General features: G+C 60.2%; 1 protein-coding gene across 5 annotated transcripts in view; it reads right to left on the reverse strand.

The window, feature by feature from the left end:
- Nucleotides 1–21,054, reverse strand: part of WWP2 (WW domain containing E3 ubiquitin protein ligase 2) — a 43,643-nt gene that overhangs the window by 22,302 nt on the left and 287 nt on the right. Inside the window, exons 1-8 of one of the 5 annotated variants that reach the window (XM_010579525.1) lie at nt 17,784–17,868; nt 17,365–17,516; nt 16,860–17,007; nt 16,497–16,615; nt 9,038–9,319; nt 8,252–8,348; nt 2,961–3,100; nt 79–295 (exon numbers count right to left, since the gene is read on the reverse strand). In XM_010579525.1, the coding sequence (XP_010577827.1) occupies nt 79–295; nt 2,961–3,100; nt 8,252–8,348; nt 9,038–9,319; nt 16,497–16,615; nt 16,860–16,966 (962 nt within the window). In that variant the 5' untranslated portion in view covers nt 16,967–17,007; nt 17,365–17,516; nt 17,784–17,868. Of the gene's footprint in view, nt 1–78; nt 296–1,064; nt 1,333–2,960; nt 3,101–8,251; nt 8,349–9,037; nt 9,320–16,496; nt 16,616–16,859; nt 17,008–17,364; nt 17,517–17,783; nt 17,869–21,054 lie in introns of those variants that run through there. The other 4 variants (XM_010579524.1, XM_010579523.1, XM_010579526.1 and 1 more) reach the window with 4 other exon arrangements.

Genomic DNA, 21,054 nt, shown 5'->3' on the forward strand with positions numbered 1-21,054 from the left:
TCCCCAAGGGCCACAGGCACTCCACCGTGCTGGCCTTTCTCAGGGGAACGAACGTCTCGAGCAGAAGGCAGAGCTTACCCGGGGGGCAGAGCATCCAGGGCTAGCACCGCTGCCCGGGCCGGCGGGGCACTGGAGCCGGAGGCTGCCTCCTCTGCCTCTCCGGAGCCGGTCAAGGCAGGAAGGGCAGGAGCGACAGAGCTGTCAGCCACGCTTGATGCCGCTGGGGTTGGTACACTCGCTCCCGCCGCCGGCCTTTCCTCTTCGAGGTCTGCGGCACCCGCTGCGTCTCCATTCACTGGAAAGGCAGAGGACAGAGACGTTAGCATCCAGAAAGGGTAGTGGGGGGGCTGGCTGATCTACCGCACCCGCGCAGACCTGGAAACAGAGCACGTGGTGGGCGGCAGCCGCTACCACCCAAGCACGGGGCTCATGGTGCTCCCAGCCTGCAGCAAAGGCAGCACCTCCTTCACCCGACAGTCAGATCCCTCTGGGAACCACTGCCACTGCCTTCGTCCCAAGACAAAAGCAGAGGGTGCTTCGCGTTTGTGCTTGGTATCTCTTCTGCCACTTGCAAACATGCTGCATGCCTGATGGGAATTCAGGTACTGAGCAGGAGCTCAGAAACTGCTGGTGCAGCATCCCCCCACAGGCAGAGGGAAGCCCAGGCTCAGCAAGTCAGCTGCACTGGTAAGAGCTAAACGTTGCTGGATTCCACTGGACTTTTGGAAAAGGGAAGGGGAAGAGACAGAGCAAAGGAAAATTACAAAGAAAACTGATGAGGAGGAAAAAGCAGACCATAAAAGTGAAAGGGAATTTGTTTGACGAATATTTATTAGATAGCCAAAAAACCCTGAGACTTGGCAGTCCAGCAGAGGATAACTTTTGCTACAAGACGTCCTGGCTTCAGTGGCAAAGCAAAAGCATTAAAAACAAACCAGCAACAAGTAACAAAGAAGTTAGGGATGCAGACAGAGCTCCACAAGTTAGAGCTGAGAAACGTAGAAAACCGTAAGGGAAGTATAACAAGCCCAAGTATTTAGAAGTGTTGTAGGAAAAAAACTCACAACAGTATAAACCCCCACAGACGGGAGACTGAAGAATTACAGACACTCTGTAGAAGAGGCAGACTGCTCGGGACACTTTTGCTTTGCAGCTGGAGGGTAGCAGGACAGCATCCTCCGGCACCAGAGGAATCCTGGCACACAGCATCAGCAACTAAAGGAGCCCCTCAGGCAGCATCTACAGGCGATGAAGATTTCCAGGTCAGCAGGCTCACAGCAACTTCCACCAGAGTCCTGCAAGACTCAGCTGAGGAGGTCTCTGACTGCTACTCATTTCTAGCAAGCCTTGGAAAGGGCGGTTTTAGAAGCTTCAACCACGCTGTGCCAATCTTCAAAGGGAACCTGCAGAATGACCCAGGTAACTGCACTGTGATCGGTTTGATCTCAGTCCTGGACAAAGCAGGGGAAAAGCTGATCCAAAGTTCACCTGATAAGGAAGGGCTCCAGGGGCAACACAGCTAGGGCTAAGCAATGTGGCTGTGGAGGAAACACGCCATGAAATAATCTCCTTTTATTGTCAGATGAAATTACAGCTGTGAGTGACAAATGCAATGGGGATGTTCTTGCAACAGTCTGCTCAAAAAACATGATAATGTCACCAAAATGTACTAAACTGAGGAGGCAGGAGGATGGTTTCTAGAGGCATTCCACAGAACACAAGACAGGGTGTCCAGCACTAATCCCAGACACCCAAAACACTCATCTCCCCATCCTCTAGCATAAAATCATCGCCAACAGGACTTGCGGAAGACACGGAGGTTGATGAGTGGTAAACAGCGACGAGGACAGCACAGTCATAAAGCCACTGGCGAGGCTGGGGCCGGGCCAATAAAACATGTTTTAAACAAATGAAAACCAAGGAGCCAAGTTGTACTCGGGAACAAAAACTCTGTCCGCAGCCTGAGGGAGTGTCCCCCACATAGCGAGGACACTGGGAAGGGCTGGGTGGGCACAGGGAACACCGTGCAGCATTCGCTTCTGGTACGACACTGCACCAAACGGGGCAGAGACGAGCCACGGCCCTGGAGAGGGGAGCACAGACCAGGAGCGACAGCCAAAAGGCAGCATTTCATGTCAGCCTTCTGCTCCCCCATCTCCCTCCCAAAATGGGTTTTGGCAAAATTGAAATTGCATTGCTGCAGGTTTTTTCCAATGAAATGGGGGGGGGGGGGAAAAAAAAAAAAAAAAAATTTTCCTTTTGGGTTGAACAAAACATTTCCTTCTACCCAAAACAAAGTACTCTGCTGCTTCTTCCAGGTCTCTGACAAAAGCGTAAGAAAGGACAGCGCTGCCTGCAAAGCAGTGCAGGGGGGCGGGAGATGCTGCACTGCTCAGGTGGCTCCATGAGAGCCAGAGAAGGAAAACAGATAAACCGCTTGTAGCTTTGTAGTCAGGCACTCAGCAGGTCCCGGTCCCTGCTCTACAAGGTATTTATGGCTTTGTGGACAAACCCAAGAAAAGACGAGAGAAACCTTTCTAAAAAATACGCTCTGGTGTAAGAATCAACCCCCTTTTGAGAGGTGAGTTTGTGCCTTCTCTGGTGCTCAACGTGACAGCTGCTCCTCGCCACTTCAGTGGGCAAAGAGCTCAAAACATTTTCACTGGACACTGATGGGCAAACTCAGCTGAACGCTCCCAGCCCCTGGATGCGGTGTTTTTTGTCAGGGAGACACCAGAGAGGAGCCACAGCAATTATTCACAACAGGCAGAACAGATCCTACCAGTGTGCTCTGCAGAGCTGCCCAACTTATCAAAAGTAAAATCGATAAAAATCAATCAATTCACAGGGAGGAAACTCCCAGGCACTACAAGATCTGTTACCTTAGCAGAAATTCATTTTCTCCCACAAGATGCAGCCCTGAGCTCTGTCCCCCAACCCTCCCGCGAGCGGTGGTTCACCTGCGCCGTTGGCTGTGCCGTTGGCCATGCCGGCGTGCTGCGTGCTCTTGGCCTGCTGCCGGTGCCGGCTCCTGGTGCTGGGACTTTGTTCTCCGCTCCCCGTGTTTTGCCTGGCCGCTCCAGCCGCATGTCGGTGCGTCCTGCAAGGGAAAGAAACACAGGAGGGTGAGACGCACCGCTGGCCTCGCAAAGAAAACCCCGCTCCTGCCTTTTTGCCTCGGTCTCGTGCTGCTTCTCCCCCAGCACGGCCATCGGTCTTCCCCCGGGAACAGCCGGGATGCAGCCACGTGCCTCCGCTCCTCTGGCAGCGCCCTGAACTTCGTGCTGCTTACTCAGACCTGCCAGCCTGCCCACGGGTCCTGGCACCCATCTGCCGGTGGCAGAGTCCCACAGAGGAGTAACCTGGGTGACAGTGACCTTGCTCTTGTTTGCAGGTGCTCACCCCAGCTGCCGAGGGATGGCCCCGGGCGCTCACGGCCAGAAACCCGCTTGCGGCACCAAGCCTTCATGGCCGCTGGCAGTTTTCTCCTTCCACCCCTGCAATAAAGCTCACGGGAGAGATCCCACGCCAGCGCCGGCTCCTGCACTGCGGTGGGAACCCTCACCGGTGCCTCCCGCCTGGCGACAAGCCTTGCGCAAAACCAGGTGAGGAAGGTGCAAGCGTTTGCGACGGCCGCGGCGTCTGGCAAAGGAGGCAACAGCCAGGAAAGATGGGAGCTTAAAGCACAGCACAGGTTGTGACCCACTCAGACATGGCTGCTCCATCTCTTGGGGGGGGTCTTCTCTTTGTGCCAAGCTGGAGCTCGGGGCCACCGGGTCCCCGTGGCCAGGGCAGCCCGAGCTCCATGGGCAGAGCGCCTGCAGCACCCCCCAAGCAAACTCTCCCTCTCCAACCGCCCTGGGCCCCCGAAGCAGCCCGAAGGCATTCAAGAACAGGCTGGGTTTTCACATTGATTAAGAAGCCTGGTTGTTACCACAAGCGGGGAGGAGGACAGGGCAGGGCGGGAGGGGGGATGCCGCCTTCCCACGTCTGGGGGCTGGGGGAGCAGAGGCAGTGCCCAGCCACCTCCACCCAGGATCGCAGCCAGGGGCAAGGACCGCAGAGGGCAAGGACCACAGGGATTAGGAAGCTGGTTTGCCCCAGCCAAGTTCTCCCCTTAAAAGGGCAAAACCCGCAAATTGTCCCCACGTCTCGGGGCTGGGGCTGGGAGGGGACAGCAGCTTGGCAGCGGCAGGACTCGGCGTCAGTCATGCCACCCTCACCAGCTCCAGCAAGCCCTCGGTTCCTCCCACTCGCTCCAAAGCCACTCTCCTTGGGGAGCGGCTCACGGCAGCGGGCAGAGGAAAGGCTGGGATCGGGAACAGACATGGGAAAGCCGGAGATGGTTGTTGAAAATAGATCAGAGAGGAGCAGCCCGGGAGCAGGAGGTGCCGAGGCCGCTTCGACCAGCCACGGACCCTCCCAGGAGGGCAGCCCCACACGGGGGCTCCTCAGACCTCAAACTCACCCCACAAACCCCAGCTATGGCCAGGACACTGCTGTGTGCTGGGGATTTGCTTTGGCCACCAGCATCAGGGGACTGGGAGCAGCTGCGGAATGGGCTCCTCTTCCCCCGGTCAGGAGGTGAAGGTTGCCCCTTGCTGCCCATCCATGGGGCTCAAGGGGAGCACATCGGTACTAGGTGCCTCCCAAAAGTTGGCTGGGACCCACCTCCCCACAACACAGCCCCCAGCGAGGAGCGGGCAGGTGGCATCACTGGCAGGAGCCAGTCCCACCAGGAACGGCCCCCGAGGCACAGGACGGATCTGGTCCCTGCCCTTCTCAGCACAGATGAGCTCAGAGCTGCCCAGAGAGTTTTTAGAAACCAAAACAGGATGTTTCCAGGCTGCCAGCCGGCCACACAGGGTTACCAGGCCTGAATTAGCCGGCCCTCCGCCCAGCCCAGCCCTCCTACGAGTGCTCCCATCTGGGCATTGTCTTTTAATAGACGCGTGGAAACAAACCCAGCAAGGCCACGTGAGAGCGGTGGGGCTGGGAACGCGCTCCTAAAATAGGAGCGGGGAGAAAACAAGGCAGAGCGCGGATGGGAACAGCCTCTGGTGGCCACGCCGGTGGGACGGAGCGGGGCGTGTGGAGGGCAGCCCACCTCGCAGGTGGCTGAGAAGACCCTTGCTGTCCCCCATCGATTGGGGACCTGGGGCGGCTGCCCCATCGCCCCTCCTGGGCCGGAGGGAGCAGACGATGCCGAAGAGGAAAGTGGCATCAGCCAGGGTGATGTCGACCTTTCAGCTCCCCCCTCTTCTGCCCGGGCAGAGCCCCCACACCACAGTGCCTGACGTGGGCTCCAAGCACAAAACCCAGGAACAGCCGCCTCCTCCCGCCGCGGTGGCCAGAAGGTCCTGGCATGAGATGCCAGCAGAGGTGTCAGCACCAGTCTCGGTTTCACTCCGCGCACCAGATCACAAACTGGGACTGAAGAGGAGGGAGGGCAGAGCGTACAGCCAGGAGCCAGTGCTGGATGCAGGGGGTCAGGGCACGGCCACCGGGAAACACAACCGGGAGAGCTCCAGCACCACACGGGCAAGCAAGGGGCTCGGCTCACAAAACATGGAGCTGAGAAATTCCCCCTGACCCTGCAAAGCGGGGAGGAGGCAGCCACGTCCCCCGGCACCCAGCCCTCACTCCCGCAGTGCCAAGAACCGAGATGGCACCCGTGTACCACCACCGTGGAGCTGGGGCAGGAGGAACACCACCTTGCCCCATGGTAGTGGGAAGAGGTGCCTGGCTCCGAAACCCCAAACCCAGTTCATTCCTGTCACCCGCCCCTTCCAACTGACCCGAGACCCATCTCATGGCTTGTTCTCCAAGGCCCTGAGCAGCCCCCCAGCCCCTCTGCCGTAGCCGGCAGCATTCCCACCGCGCAGCACGGCCTGCCTCTCCCTTGCCCGTGCCAAGGCTGCAACTGGTGATTCCAGCTCCCCCGGCCTTTTGCTGCTGTTGTGTTACTCCAGAAGCCACACGCCTGCGGACATCCCGCAGCCACACATGTGGCTTTGCAGAGCGAGGGGTCTCAGAAGGGAAATACTTCATCTGAGAGACCCGGAGGAGTGTCTCCCACCTGCCCTTAGGGATGCTCATGCCCGTCGCTAGCTGAGCGGTGACTTTTGGACATCACACAAGCAGGGAAAGTGAAGCACGCTGCACTGAAGAAATCACTTGACTTTGCACGAGCTCTTGACGGTTGGCAGCAGTTTCTCACGGCTGTGCCTAGATCCCAATACCCAACGTGGTGCATCAGCCAGAGCCTCTCCATAGGGTGAAGAGCAAACGAGGCTACTTTATTCCCTGCTGTCAGAAGAGGCCCCTTTGGCCACCACAAGACAAACGAGGATTGTGGCAACTCTCTCGGCACCCACAGCATCAGCTCGCAGCCGGGGACCTCTGGGCTCTGTTTTCTCTCCACACAGAGGGCTGTGGAATTTCACACCCCGTCACCAAGATTAGCAGCAAATCCCAAGATGACATTTGTTCAGAAGAAAGAGAAGCCCTGACCAAGCAGTTTCCCTTGAGGGGACAGTGTAGAAATAGCTGAGGAGCAAAGAATGACCCTTTTCTTTCCATCCTGCCTGTGAGCGAGTTTGCCAGCATCCATCACCAAGCCCAGGAAAATAAACACAGCTCTGCGTATAAACAGAGCAAACATCAAACAGCATTCCCATGTGCAAAGGGCCCGCACTCCACTCCGGAGAAGGCAGCTGCCTCCATGGTGGGTACGTACAGCAACGCTCTACCCCATGTAGCAGTACTACATCAAACTGTGGAGTCATGTGCAGAACAACCCTAAATTCAAGTGAGTGTAGGATGAATTGAACACTAGGCTGGGACTTTTCCCATACCAGAGCAGCCATGGGATTTTTAATGATTGCAAGCACACCTGGAAGGTCTGTGAAGGACCCCGTAGAAGTACTGGCCAGACCTCACCACACTTCTCTCAGATGCTTGCAGGTTGAGAGGACACCAAAAGGAGAAAGTACTTCCAGGCAATCAGAGAGCAGTCAGGAATCAGAAGCAAGCAGTCACCATGTTGAGCCTCCCAAACCAAAACTTCCTTTGCAGGCTTTCTAGCACCTACTGATAGGTGCTAAGCGGCTGCAAAGTCCAGCTCCCATCAGGACACTGAGCAGTCTCTCGCCCCTTAGAAGGCTTTAACACCTGTACAGCAGAAATCAAGAGAAGCAGCCACAGCAAAAGGGCACAAACTGTGTTGAGCAACCTGCTCCCAATTTCCCATCCCACTCCCTCCTCGGGTGGGAGACGAACAAATGATATGGAAGGAGAGGGTCACTTTTTAGAGCCAAAAACATTTCTCCCCTTTGCTCATCTCTTGTATGTGCCCTGCAGATGAAGAAGGAGAAGAAAAGCTCAAGGTGTGGGGCTGGTCGCTAAGAGTGCTCCTAAGCCTGGGGGGCATGCAGAACCTCTTATCGGGCAGGCTGCAGGCACACGTCTAACCAGAACATCTGTATAGGCTGCTGGGCCACTGCCATGCTCTGGAAATATAAATAGGTGTTAAATTCAACTCCATGTTGACAGTGTGACACGTCTCTCAATAACCACAGCTCCAAAAGGAGCAGCACTGAGCCACTCCAGCCCAGCGAGAAGGCAAGGAAGGGCACTGTGCCAGGCACAGGATGGCCTGGTGCCCAAGCATCTCATTTCCTTTGGAAGCAGCTGTTATTTCCCTGCAGCTCTGCTTCTTCTGCTCCCCCTGGACCTTCGGAAGCGTCCTCCTGTGACCATCGCCCAGAAGGGCATTGTGCTTCCCAGCCTGGCTGCGTCTGGCCAGGGCTGTGCTCAAGGCAAGAGCTGGGGTCCCTGTAATCGCCATTTGAAGGGACCCCTGCAGACCAGCCCTTTGCTGGTTTGCCTGGTCACAGCCTGCCCCACATCTCCCTGACAGACCATTCCTTCGGCTGCCACTAGAGCAACTGGTGGAAACTGTCTGGGCCATCACAGACCTGATATTCCTTGAGAAACAAATACTTTTAAGAGGGGCTCAGGTCAGCTGCACCCTGGCTGTATGGTCGCCTCCCAGCTCTGCTGTCCTCCAGGAGGTCTGCCAGCCCACTCCTGCTCCACACCTCCTACGGACTGCTTTGCTGGGACCTCACTGGGAGATCTGGAGTGGGGTCCACTGCACAAGGATGATCTAGACACTTCTCAGCTGCCTCACAGCCACAGCAACCACCCAGTAATGGACTGACAGGTGCTGCCAGCACAGGACCCTTACCTTGGTCTGCTTCCAAAGCAGTTTGTACTGGGAGGCTGGTGTCTGCCCTCTGTGGCTGCAGCCACGCTGCTGGGGTCCCGTCCAGGCAGCTGGGACCCTGAATAGGTGAAGAAAAAGCAGGTGAAGAAAACGACCGAGGCACCTACTAGTTCTACTCTCCTTCCTTCCCTCCCTCCTTCCAGAATGGAGACCCAAAAGCACAACAGCCCCATACGTTACAGAACAGACCCCCCAGCACACAAGGACCCCCTGCCTTTATGCTGAGGTGCTCTCCTCTCCCACTGCTGTGCAATAGCATAGCCCGTCCCCACAGCACCCCGCAGCTCCAAGCGCGGCACTAGGGAAGGTAAACGCAGGACTTTGCAGAACTGGCATCACCAGGAAAGTGGCTGCATTTAGGACTCCCAGATTTCACAGGCTCCGTCTCCCAACGAGGAAGAGAAGGAGCCGAGGGAAAGCAATGCACCAGCCCCTGTCCGGCACAAGCTCTGCTCGGCTCCCCGGCAGCCCCGATGGGTCAGACACCAGTCCGCGTCTCCGCACACCCTCTGTCGCAGGGAGCCCTTTTCCGAGCGGTTCACGGAATACAGAAGCCGTTTCCCCAGCCCACACGGGACGGCGAGGGAAGGGGCCAAGCCGCGTGGGCGGCTGGTGGAGGGCCTGGAGAAGAGCCGCAGGCAGGGTGTCAGCCCGTCGACGCTCCCACTCCTGTCCTACCACGCGCTCGCTCCCGCCGGAGCCCATGCGCAAGCCCAGGGTCAGGGCAGGCAGGGGCCGGAGCCTTACCTGGGAGAGGAGGCGGCTGCTGGCACTCGGACGCTTGCTCAGAGGTCCCGGGGGCCGTGCTTTCAGCCCCTCTCCTCTCCCCGCTGCTGCTCACCGCCTCGTGCTCAGAGCCGCCACATGCATGTGGAGACGGGCGGCACTCACCCTCTGTCACGGCACTGCCATTAGGCAAGCTTCCCAGATCAACAGCGGGCCCGTCCAGGAAAATCGTCAGCTCTCCGCCAGAGACAACGCTGCCTTTGTTCTCCGTCTGCAGGTCCAGGGTCAGCTGCCTGTTCTCCACTGTGGGAGACGAGGGGACACGGAGAAAGAGACCAAGCAGTCACCACTCAGGATGCCAGCCGTGATGGAGGATGGCTCCACCACCCTGGCTCTCCCATGGGACAGGACATCAGCCTCCTGGTCCCCTCCAGGCCTCCCTACACCCCCAGAGGACAATGTGCCCACTCCCTCAGGGCCAGCTGTCTCAGCGAACGCCGCCGGCGTTGGCCCCACACCAACACACACCCACCAGCATCACCAGAGGACACCTGGCCAGCCCCACCACCAGCTCCCAAGGAAGACCCTCCTTCACCAGCCACTGCTCGCAAAGCGGGGTCCCTCTACGGGGATGGAGCTGCCCTGGGCTGCAACACAGCCGAGACCACCGTTGCCCACAGATCCAGAAGCTGGGGCTGTAAGGGGGATCGCAGCAGGAAAGCTGAGGGATTCAGATGGTTTGATGCGGCACACAGGGCAAGAAGGGTCCTGCATGAGAGTGACCACCGGCAGGCGCCTGGGACACGAAGCAGGCTGATGGCTACGTGCCCAACGGTGCCTGAAGCTCTGGCCAGCTGCAGAGGAGCAAGCAGCATCTTTCAGAATCTGGGGTATGCTCATGCCCCCTAGAAAACCTGGGTAAGCAGCAAAGGAAAACCCCAGGCACATCCCTCCATCCACATCGCACCGTATCAGCTCCACGGAATGCAACTGGCACAAAAGGTTGCCCCCAAACAGAAACACTCTGCTGCAGCTTCAGACCTCCTTGGCAGAAGCTTCTGGAGCAGGTGGCATGGGCTGGGAGGGTCCTGGAGGCAGCCACCAGCTCCACTCCCCTCCCTCGTGAGCCAGTTTGGCTCCAGCAACTTAGCGAGACTTTGCCAGCCATAGCTCCATGCGCAGCTGGGCACTGCGGCTTCTCCCAGGGATAACGGCCCTGGGAACACCGCTCCAGCAAGGAGCAAGGGGCTGCAGCGGTGGGGAAGGGGAGCTGATGAGCTGCACGGTGCCACATGCACCATCAGCTGCTTCGAGAACTGGCGCCTGCCCTGTTTCACTGACACACGTTGGCAGCCACGGCTCTCTGCCTCCCTGCACCCCAGGACAGACACCCACCACCCTTCCAGCTCCTCCGAGGCCTCTTGACAGCTCTCTAACACACACATGCAGCAGCAAGGGGTGTCCCCGGTGCTGCTGGGAAGCCACCAGTGCCCAGCATGGCTGGAGCAACACACGGTGCGAAGAGGCTGCCTGTGCACCTCCCACAGCCCCCTCCAGCTGTGCGCGCTAAACCACCCGCTGCACAGCCGCATCCCCACGGGCGAGGGGAGAACAAGGCGACCCTCAGTGCCCACGGGCAGGCAGGGCTCTCGCACCACCGCAGCGATGCCTGCTGGAGCCAGCAGGACCGAAACACCCAGCTCTGCCACAGAAGGCCAGAAAAATTTGGCTGCGCCAGCCTGGGACACCAGCCCAGACGCTTCCTGACTCATTTGCTCAAATAATATTTTTATTATACACAGATTGCTCATGACACAATGGCACCATTTTTTAGCAACCTGCTTTGTCCCAGTTTGCTGTGGGGACGGGGTGTGGTACCTGCCAGCAGGAGGATGGGAACGCGCTCCCCACAGACCCCTCGTCCCATCTCTAGCTCCCAGGATGAGACACACTGGTGGGGTCCCAGGGTGTGCAACTGCCACCCAAACAGCACCCACGGCTCCCGGCTGCCAGCCCAGCCCTCGCACAGCACCAGGGGTGAAGGCGCAGAGCCCAAGGTGCCGCTGCGCACCGGTCTGGCCATTGCCAGGACCAGAAGCAGCCGCACACCTCTCGCACCAGCCCAGAGAGCAGCTCCTGTCCTCCTCCCCTGGCCGGAGCTGCTCCTTCCCGCAGGGTGCCTGCCGGCCTCGCGCAACTGGGAAGGGACACAAAGGGGATGGAGAAGGGGGTCCAGCATGAGGCCACACACACCGGCCCATGGCTGGGAGCCATCCGTCCTCCAAGCTGACCAGCGCTGCAAGGGGGATCCCAGTTACAGGGCAGGCAGCCCAGCGCTGGGATTCATGACCCCCTCACCTAAGCCATCTCTGCCCCCCAGGGTGCTTAACCAGGACCCCGAAGCCCAGCGCCACAGGGTCTGCAGAGAAGACAGGGCTGTGGGACAGGCTGCGCTCGTGGGTCTCATGAAAGAGCCTCAGGTTTTTAGTGCCAAGGAGGCGGGTGTCCCCTCAGTGCCCAGGGTCCAGGCAACACGTTCACGGGAGCACAGCACGGAGGTTGGAGCCCAACTCGTTACCCACCCATCATCAGACAAGGGATTCTGCTAAGCCCAGTCTTGCCCATCTGCCTAAAGGAGTTACTCTCAGTTTGCTTCCAAGGGGAACCAATCTCACAGACAGTTTTAAGAGCCCGAGATAGAAGATGCTACCGAGTGCAACCAAAAACCAGAACAAATCCAGACCCTGTTTCTCCCCGTCGGCTCCAAGCCATAGGAATCTGCACTTTCTCCGAGCCGTGCGGAAGTCGTGCCCGCACGCTCCGGGGGTCCCCTCCATCCCCCTCCGTGAGCGCCCAGCAGCCGAGTGCGCCGGTCTCCCCGCCGGCGCCGCACAAGCCCTCATTGTGCGGGCGCCCAGCCGAGGGGGCGGCAGCGCAGGAGCAAAGACAAGGTGTCTCCAAGTGGAGGATGTGAACATGAACCTCCCAGCCGGCTTCCTTCTCCCCCTCTCCACCCCCTTCAGCTTTTTTAAAGAAAATAAACACTAGCAGAACCTTCCATTCACTGTCCCGGTCCAGCATGCGGGACGCACAAAGGGACATTGCTGTTGCACCAACAGAGGGTCCCCTGAACGGCGGAGCACAAAGGCTGCCTGTGTCCCGCCAGCAGCCAGAATGTCAGAGGGATTATTATTATTTTGGGAGGGGGTCGGGGGGTGATTTGGTCCTGAATAAGGTCTCAGTTCAGCTACTTCCAGTGCCCCGCACACAGCATCAGAGCTCCCATTTAGCGGAGGTGAGCTGGAATTCCCACCCAGCCCATTAAGCGGATTTACGGTTCCACGAAATGAGGCTGGTAGCAGCCAGCGCGATAACGGCCCCGGGGTTGAGCCTGAGCCCAAGCCCGAGCCCTCTGGGACCTCCAGAAACCACACACGTCTGACGCCCGTGGGCACAAGCACCAGAGAGCTGCCACACAGGAGGGGGCAGCCCTTCTGCCTCTTCCCCAAGTGAGGTGGCTCCATCTTCGCGCACGCAGCCAGGAGGATTTCCAGACAGACAGCTGGACGGTGCTTCCCACCCTCTCAGCTCCCCAAGCCCTCTTCGCACAGTTCCACTGGATGCGAAGGCCGGTTTCCACTCAAACGGCTCCACGCAATCAAAGCCGCATCCACCGTCGCCCCTCGAGAGCAGCCCCCCGCGGAGCAGCCAGGACTGCTGCTTATGCAAAGCAGAAGATAAGCGGATCCCCTGGGCTACCCTGAAAACCACACACTCCAGCCAGCAACCTACTTGCCCCCCATCAACCTGCAGAAGAATCAAATCCCAGAGCCAGAACCCTGCCCTGAAAGCACTAGACAGAAAAGGCACGGCAGCAAATAATCTCAGCGGGGCTGCTTTCAGCCCCAGTGGGAGCACTGAGCCATGCCAGCTTCCCCCCGGGGCCTCCGGGCTGTCAGGCAGGCAGCACCACTCCTGGCACCCACCTCCCTGGTGCTTGGCAAGTTAAGACTAGCTTAACCTTTGTGCATACCTGCAGCCGAAGGAATGACTCCGTGCTGTGGCTACAGCCCCTCCGGGAAGAAGCTGGGAGAAAGTTAGACCTTCCGTAGCCATCCCTAAACCAAGGAGGAACCCGAAGTTTAGGGGAAAGGATAACCTTTTCTGTCGCAGGTAAAACGTAAAAGTCTCCCCAGGCAGTGGGAAGCTTTGCCCCTGCTGCTGATCCAGTCTCAGCCACCAGCAGCCTAGAGACGACGCCGTCCCACTCCGTTTATCTGCCAGGTATAACCAGGAGGACCTCAGCCTTCTGCTGCTTTTCTCTGAACCATCGCAGCCCTGGGAGGGAAGACAAGATGGTACAGAAAGCCAAAAATGCCCGCTATCTCTGACCAGGGGCAGCTGCCTGTCTGCATAACAGCCGGCCGGGGCACGGCAGGACCGGAGCCAGCAGACCCTGCCTACTCGCTGGCTTGGGCACAGACAGCAGCCTCCCATCCAAAAAGAGCCTGGAGGTGGCCAGGGCACAGGCACAGTGCTGGTGCTCCCAGGCCCGTCAGCTCTGCGGGACACTCAGGACGCGACACAAGAAAGGCGACGCCGGGTAGGCACGGTCCAACCCCCGCTGTGACTTACTGGCTTGGACAACCAGTTTTACAGGACTGTTGCCCAGCTGCTACAGGGCCAGCTCACTGAACAGTCACCTCAGCCAGTCTGCAGATTTGCCTTCACGACTCCTCGCTAAGAGCCTTTGCTGCCGGGCCATGCAGCAGAGCTCCTTTAACATCACGTTCATGGCAGGGAGGGGGGACAGCTGCAGCTTTCCAGAGGTTTGGGGGTTTGCCGATGGCTTCTCCTGCAGGGTCCTGCCAGGCTGCAGCTCCAGCAGCTCTGCCTGGGGCGCAGCGGCAGAGAAAGAAAAGGCTCTGCAGGATCTGTAAAACCCTGGCACGTGGTGCCACTCAAGAAACAGGAGCCTGTTGATGTAACTTGCAACCCGAGCAGTGAGCAATAAAAATGAACGTTTTCGGTTGTGAGCTGCAGCCAGGCTCGCTCCAGCGCCTGCACAGATATCCATTGCTCAGCGCACAGGGGGACCAGCAAAAACCAGCAAGGCCCAGTATCGGCTTCCACGCAGACCGTGGCGCAAGGCCGGGTGGGGACGTTCCTCAGACCTCGTGGGAGGAACAGCCGAGGAGCTCCCGGAGCCTGGGAACAAAGAGGTGTCTCTGTGGCAGGCAGCAGCTTGGGGGCCGGGGCGGGGGGCTGTGCCATTGCAAATTAGCTGTTTTACGGGAGCCCTGGGAGCCGCTCAGCTCCGTGGAAGGCTCCAGCTCATTTTCTGTGATTGAGCCCATTCTTACCCACCTCTCCATCTCCCTGGCCAATCCCCTCCAAAAGCAGGAGGGCACTGCCTGCCAGAAGAGAAGCCCTGGAGGCTCCTGCCAAGGCGGTGGGAAGCGCTGCGAGCCCAAAAGCAAGGCTGGACCCGCCTGGAGCAGAAGCTCCTGTCCGACAGCTCAGGCTGTGAGCTCCAGCAGGCTTTCCCAATCTTCCTGGGAGCTCAGGCCTGACCAGGCTCGTCACCGAGCTCTTTTTCCAGGCATCAGAGCCGAGACTCTTCCACCTGAAGTGAGGCATGCTTGGCAGGAGAGCCGACAGAAAGAACGGCGGGAGCTCCAGCGTCTTCCTGGCAGGCAAGAGCCTTGCATGCACTGCCGCGGATGTCACCAGGGGTGAGAACACCACCCCTGCCCAAAAACACCCACCTGCCCAAAAGCAGAGCAACCGGGACAATTCTTCTGCACCAAGTAGAACTACAGGAACACAAACCAAAGGCCGCAGCAACGCTCACATATCAGTAACTTAGCGAAAACCTCACCAAAACCGTAACAAACCCAACTAAGCTAGAAAGCAGGTCTGCTGCCAGGCGGGAGCAGCCTTGGGGAAGGCACACTCCTGCTGAGCGCTTCCCAGAAGGGGGATAGGACAGCCGAGCCCCTCTCAGCAGCAGAGAGCACGTGTGTTTCACTGCCTTCCCCCAGGCAGAAGGTCACAGGCTGCATTAGGGCATTACCAGTCTGACTCGGGACAGCTTGAAGTCCCAAATGCCCTTTGCAGACCTTCGCATGACCCAGCCACTTCCCCAGGCTGGCAGGCAGAGGGAACAGGCTCCCCTCCTCTCCACAGACAAGCAGCCCGCTTGAGGAAGGGGTGTCCCAGGGATGCAGGATCCCACGGGACCTCTGGGGGACTGGCAGCAGTCTCTGGCCCACTCAGAGCAGGAGCAAAGCCCAAAGACCAAGCAGCGAGTCTGCAGAGAAGAGGAGGGAGCAGACACCGGGCTAGACGAGACAGGCAGAAAAGAGCACGATGGCTCGTCCAGGCAGCGCCGGCTGCCCCCAGCCCACAGCAGCACCTTCCCGGCAGGGCAGGGCAGGCTCTGCAGCTTTAAGAGTCCTCCCTCCCAGCCCACGGTGTCAAGGAAAAATCTGACACGTTTTTTCTGGTGGATGTTAACAGACAAGCTAGAACAGCCAGTTGCCTTTTCCATTCATTTTCCACACAGCCCCCTGGGACGCCTGCTAATGAAAGAGCCGATTGTGCCCCTGCAGAGGAGCAGGCAGGTAGGGCGGGAGCAGCAGTGAGTCCGGAGCCCGACACAGCATTTGCACACCTCGGGAAGAAAAAAGCTGCAGGGGAGGGTGCCCTGGGGCAGAGACCCCCACCGCAGGCTGTCTGACAGCAACAGCCCAAGCGACAGGCAGCCTGGTCCTGCAACTACCCCGGGGTAGACGTTCAGGTCCTCACGGGCTTTACGAGACGACGGCGGCGGCGGCAGCACAGCTCCCTGCGTGGCCATCGCTGCCCCGGCAAGACAAGGTGCCACCCAGGGGCACGGCAGCGCGGCGGGGACGCCGCCGCAGTTTCGTGGCCCGAGGTTGGCAGTGCCAGGGGAAGGAGCTCACCCCAGCCCCCAGCATGGGGGAGAGTCTGAACCAGCCCCGTATCCCCCCTCCAGGGCACGGGAGGCCCCTCTCCCCGCTCAATACCAAGTCTTGTGTCTCGCAAGCAGCGGAGCTTTGCTTGGAAAAGACAGAGCGAGCCTTTTCCAGCCCTGCGCAGCCCAAGGCCTGAATGGCCGCCTTTATGCGGTGGCTGCTGTCACAAGCCACACGCTGGCGACCGCAAATGGCAGCAAATAGCTGAGGGGTTTGTGTTTCCATGCAGGCTGCAGCACCCTGGCTAACGGAGGTATGGCTTCCATCACGCCCTGGCCCCCCTGGCCCTGACAGGCGGCCCAGGGCGCACAATGGCACCTTGTTCCCTCCCGGGGTGGGAGACCGTGCAGGAGCCGCCGCGGCCACCGCCTCTCCTCCCCGCCACGCACCTACGGGCAGGCGAGGCGGCAGGGACCCTGCGGGACCCCCCAGCCGCAGCGGAGGCCGAGGGACCCCGGCGGGGTCCAGCTCCTACGTACGTTTCCCGCCACTCTTCAGCAAATTTCCGAGGCTGACGGAGGCGGTGCCCAGCAGCTCGTTCCTCAGGGTATGGCAGCTCCACACCTTCAGGTCCAAGTGGCTCTGAGCCGTGACGTTCCTGCAGAGACCAGAGAAGGAGGCCATCGCTGTGGGAGCCGGCAGTGCCAGCCCTGCCAAAGCCAGGGAGCAGAGGGAGGCAGGCGAGGCTGTGGGGCAATGGGAGACCCTCCTCACAGCATCCTTGTCTGGGGGGCAAAGATCTCCGACATCCGAGCGGCCCCAGCTGACGGCACCGTGGGCTGCACCGGGGGACATGGGGCCAGCCCTAGCACCAGCCCCGCACCAGGGTCACGGAGACTTACAGGATGAGGATCTCGTTCCACAGCAGCTCAGAGCTCCCGATCTGCTTCCCCGTCTTCTTGGTCTCGCTGGGCAGCCCGTCGCCCGCCACCTCCACGTAGCAGTTCATCCGCGACGGGCGGCTGTGCACCTTGGGCTTCACGGACACAACTGGGCAGGGGGGACAGGCATAGGGTCAGGCAGCCGCAGGGGAGACCCTGTCCCCTGCCCTCCCCACACACCCCCCATCCCTGCCAGCTCGGGGTGCCATGACTTGCTGCAGAGTCAAACTGCTTTTGGGAGAGGGGGAGCGGGGAGCGATTCTCCTGATGGCAGCAAGGGTCGGATCCAGGTGCTCCTGTCACCAGTCCCTGACCACTGCCTGTCCCCAGCTTCACCCGCACCTTGGCCCCACACCTGAAGACTGCAGGAGTGTCACGGTCCCCACAGACACCACCCTACCCCAGGGCTTGTGGGAAAGGCGGGGGCAAGGGGGCTCTGTGGGAGCTGCTGGGAAGAGGCACCCACCAGGCAAGGCTCGGCCACCCCCCGGGCTAGTGCTGCCCTGCGCAGGGGCTGCGGGGCAGAGACGGGGACACAGCTCCAGGGGATGCAGCTCCAGGGGACGCAGCTCCAGGCATCGGGAGCCATCTCGCGGCCACGGGAGCACCAACGCTGCCCTGGCAGGGCCACGGAGCCACGTCCCGATCGATGGCAGCCGGGGAGAGAAGGCGGCGCAGCCCAGCCAATGGCCGCTCCGCTTCCCTGGGCGCCCATGGGATGCAGGGCAATGCTGGCCATCCCCAGTCCCTGCTCCCCCCCTGCCCCGAGAAGGTCTCCCAGCCTAGGGTGCAGGCAGAGCGCACACTGGGACCAGAAGCACCCGAAATCCACGTTCCCCGTGGCAGGACTCCCGGCCCTACCTCTGGTGAGACGGCGGGACCCACCTTTCACAGAGAGCTGGGATTTCTCGCAGGGCGGCCCGGTCCTGGCCCTGCTGGAGCTCGCAGCGGCCATGGCATCACCCCTGGCTGGAAGCAGACAGAGAGGAGAGACCTCAGCACCGCTCCCACCACCCAGAGGAAGCCGCGGCTGCACCGGGGTCCCAGGTCAGCCCCTCTGCGCCCAAACGCAGCCCAGCCATTACTGCAAGTGACCCACACGGCAGGGAGACTCAGCAATGGACAGGCACACGCCTGGTAAACACAGGTTCCCCCTCGCTCCTGACAAACCAGCCCTGCACCGCGGGCAATGGCAACGCTGCACCCTAGGGAGAGAAAGCCCCCTTCAACGTCACCGCCACAGCCTGAAGAGATCCAAGCCAAGCGGGGCAGCGCTCAGCCCTCTGGACACCCCATTTGGGCGGCTGCAGGTCACCCTGACCCAAAGGTGGCTGCCAATCACAGCCAGCACGAGGACAGAGCAGCCTCCAAAGCCTTCAGCAGATACGCTGTCTCACGCCCTGCTCTGTGCTGCTGAGCAACGTCGGCTCAGGAGCAGTCTGCGTGGCCACCGCACAAGGGGTCCCTCAGAAAGGACGAGGCAGTGACACCGGCAGAATAGTGGAAGGTCCGGTCACAGTATGGGGAAGCAGCTGCATCCCTCACAGACAGCCCAGGTCTCTTCCTAGCAGCAAAATCCCACAGAAAAATCAGTCCTATCTACTCTAACACACTGTGGAGGGGACAGGGACCACAGCTGCTCTGAACACAGAAAAGGATCACGCTGCAGAGCAGGCTACAAGCCCAGACCTCCACTTCCCACAACTTCCTCGCTCTCCGGCGCCACGTCACTGTCACCGCAGGCACAGCGCTTCCCCCTGCCCCTTCTGCCGCAGCTTTCCCCTGGAGTCACCCACCGGGGAAAAAGGAGCGGGCAGGAAGGACACAAGCTGTAACACCCGGGGACGCTGGCAGAACACGTGGCTGGGCACCTCTGCCGAAACAACTGACCACAAAGTAGGAAGATGAGGTCACGTATCACGCAGAAGCACGAGGTGCTCGGTCTGGGACCGCAGAGTCAGCTATCGACTCACACTGTCCTCCTAAGCCTGCAGGCAGCAGTCCTCCTCTCCACACTTCCCAGGCAGAGAAGCTGGAGAGGATGCGCCCAGTGCGGGTGCCTGCGGTGGGTGTCAAGGTCACGGACCAGAGGGTCCCCGCCTGCACAAGCCCCCGACACAGCAAGGTAGACAGAGGCATCTGCTGCCCACCCTGGGCAGGAGCAAAGAGGAGCCTCAATCCTGTTGCTCGGGGCAGCAGCAAGGGCTTAGACAAGGTCAAACCTGATCCCCCTCCTAAGCCACTAAAGCCAAGAGCCCCCCTCCTACCTGGCCCTGGACCGGAGTGCCTGTCAACCTCTCCCTCCCCGGATCAGGGCAACAGGGGTATGAAAAGGGGAGAAGAGCATCTCCAGCCTCTGCCACTTCCCTCCTCATGCAGGAGTCTCTCTCTCTCTCTTCCCCACCACCCTCTCCCCACCCCCTTGTTAGACCTTACCAACCACCATCCCAAAGCCAGGTTCCTTTCTAGATCCCCTCACGTGAACTAGGGTCTCTGCTCTCCATCTTCTTCTCCATGCCAGTCCTGTGCGACCTCACCCCCACCAGCATGGCAAATCAACCTGGCACCCCATGCTCAGCCGAGACCTGGCCGGTGCCCCGTACAATCCCCACCTCTACCTGGAAAACCTCGTCTGGTACCAGGCTTGCCGCTGTCTCGGCTCTGTCAGACAGTGGCCGGGGGCTCGCTGACACGTGCCGATCTCCTCCCCCTCACAAGTGGGGGAGAGCTGACTGATGGAGGGAGGTCTTTCACAAGACTAATTGCACTTGCTATTACTACAGTTACTCCTACTCCAATTATGCTGGCCCACAGATCATGCTGGCCTTCCCTTAGGATATTGTTATTCCTCGTGTTTGTTGTGACTCCCCAGCTCCGCATCACCACTTATTTCATTAGTGCCATTAAGCAGGCCCACAGATTAAAACAGCCAGGTGCACGTGCCCCTCCTAAGCAGCACCTCCTGCGCCAGCCTGTGACCAGCCCCTGGGCTAGACCAACCAGCAAACTCATCCTTCAGGGCCTTTCTTATGCTGACGTTAGCGACCTGCACCTCAAAGTTATTGTGGTAAGACCCACAGCTCACTCCACCGCAGCGGGGACTCTGGATCCCTGGTCCTCCCTCACAGCCACTGGCGCTGCTTTTGCTCTTCTCCAGCCGTCCCCCACGGTGATGCCAGCCCCACCAGCTCTGCCGCTCTCTGCCAGCTCCGCCAGAGAAGTCCACTTGGGGTTCGTTAATCACTGAGTGTTACCTGTTACAGACTTGTTTCCACTTCCCAGCCCTCGCTCCGCACACACGTCCCCCCTCGCAGCCCTGCCACTCTCCCCCATTCCCGCTGTACCGCAGCGCTGGGGCGCAGACCAGACCTGTCGTGACGTGCCCGCCCTGCGCTCGCAGGCTCGCCTGAGCATCCCACGACAGAAGAGGACCCCGGGGCCAGACCGGCTGCCAGTTTCCTCACTGCACCCTCCCACATAAGGCAACGACAGAGACCTGTCCACTTGGGCTGCCTCTATCCTTTCCTCTTTTAAATCTTGACTCCTTTTCCCAGTTTCTCTTCTCCTGATTCTACACCATTTCACTACTGCTTACTTTAACGCCCCTAGCCGCATCAAATCCCTCTCAACTATCAGAAAACCCCTCCGTGCTCAGTGCCAAACCCCAGGCGCAGCTTTCCTCTCCGATCCCCTTCTCTCTCCCCTCCCGCACCCTCCGTCTGCTGCTCGCACCCTTTTGCCCCGTCGGCTTGTGACCGGTGCGGGTCCGGGGCGCTCCCTCACCGACACGCACAGGCGCAGAGCTCTCCCTCTTTCGAAGCTCAAGGCCTACCCTCCCCTCCCCAGCTTCCCCGGGGGGGGGTCCCGTTACCGACGACCCGGCCTCGCCTCCCGGGGAAGCGGGCAGCCCGGCCGCCTCCCCGCTAACGCAAGGCGGCGCAGCCGGGGCAGCGGTCCCGGGAGCCGGGCACCCACACCCACCGCCGCCACCGGGACCGCACCGCGTCTTGCCCCGCAGCCGGTTCGCCCCGCACAGAACCGGGCCGGGCAGCGACGGCCGCCGGGGAGGGCGAGAGAGGGGACAGAGCGGCACCGCCACGGCCGGGCTCCGCGGGCCGCGACCGTCGCCCCGGGGACACCGCGAAGGGGAGGCGGC

Source organism: Haliaeetus leucocephalus, unplaced genomic scaffold, assembly GCF_000737465.1.
Source record: "Haliaeetus leucocephalus isolate CR32 unplaced genomic scaffold, Haliaeetus_leucocephalus-4.0 Scaffold668, whole genome shotgun sequence".
NCBI lineage: Eukaryota > Metazoa > Chordata > Aves > Accipitriformes > Accipitridae > Haliaeetus > Haliaeetus leucocephalus.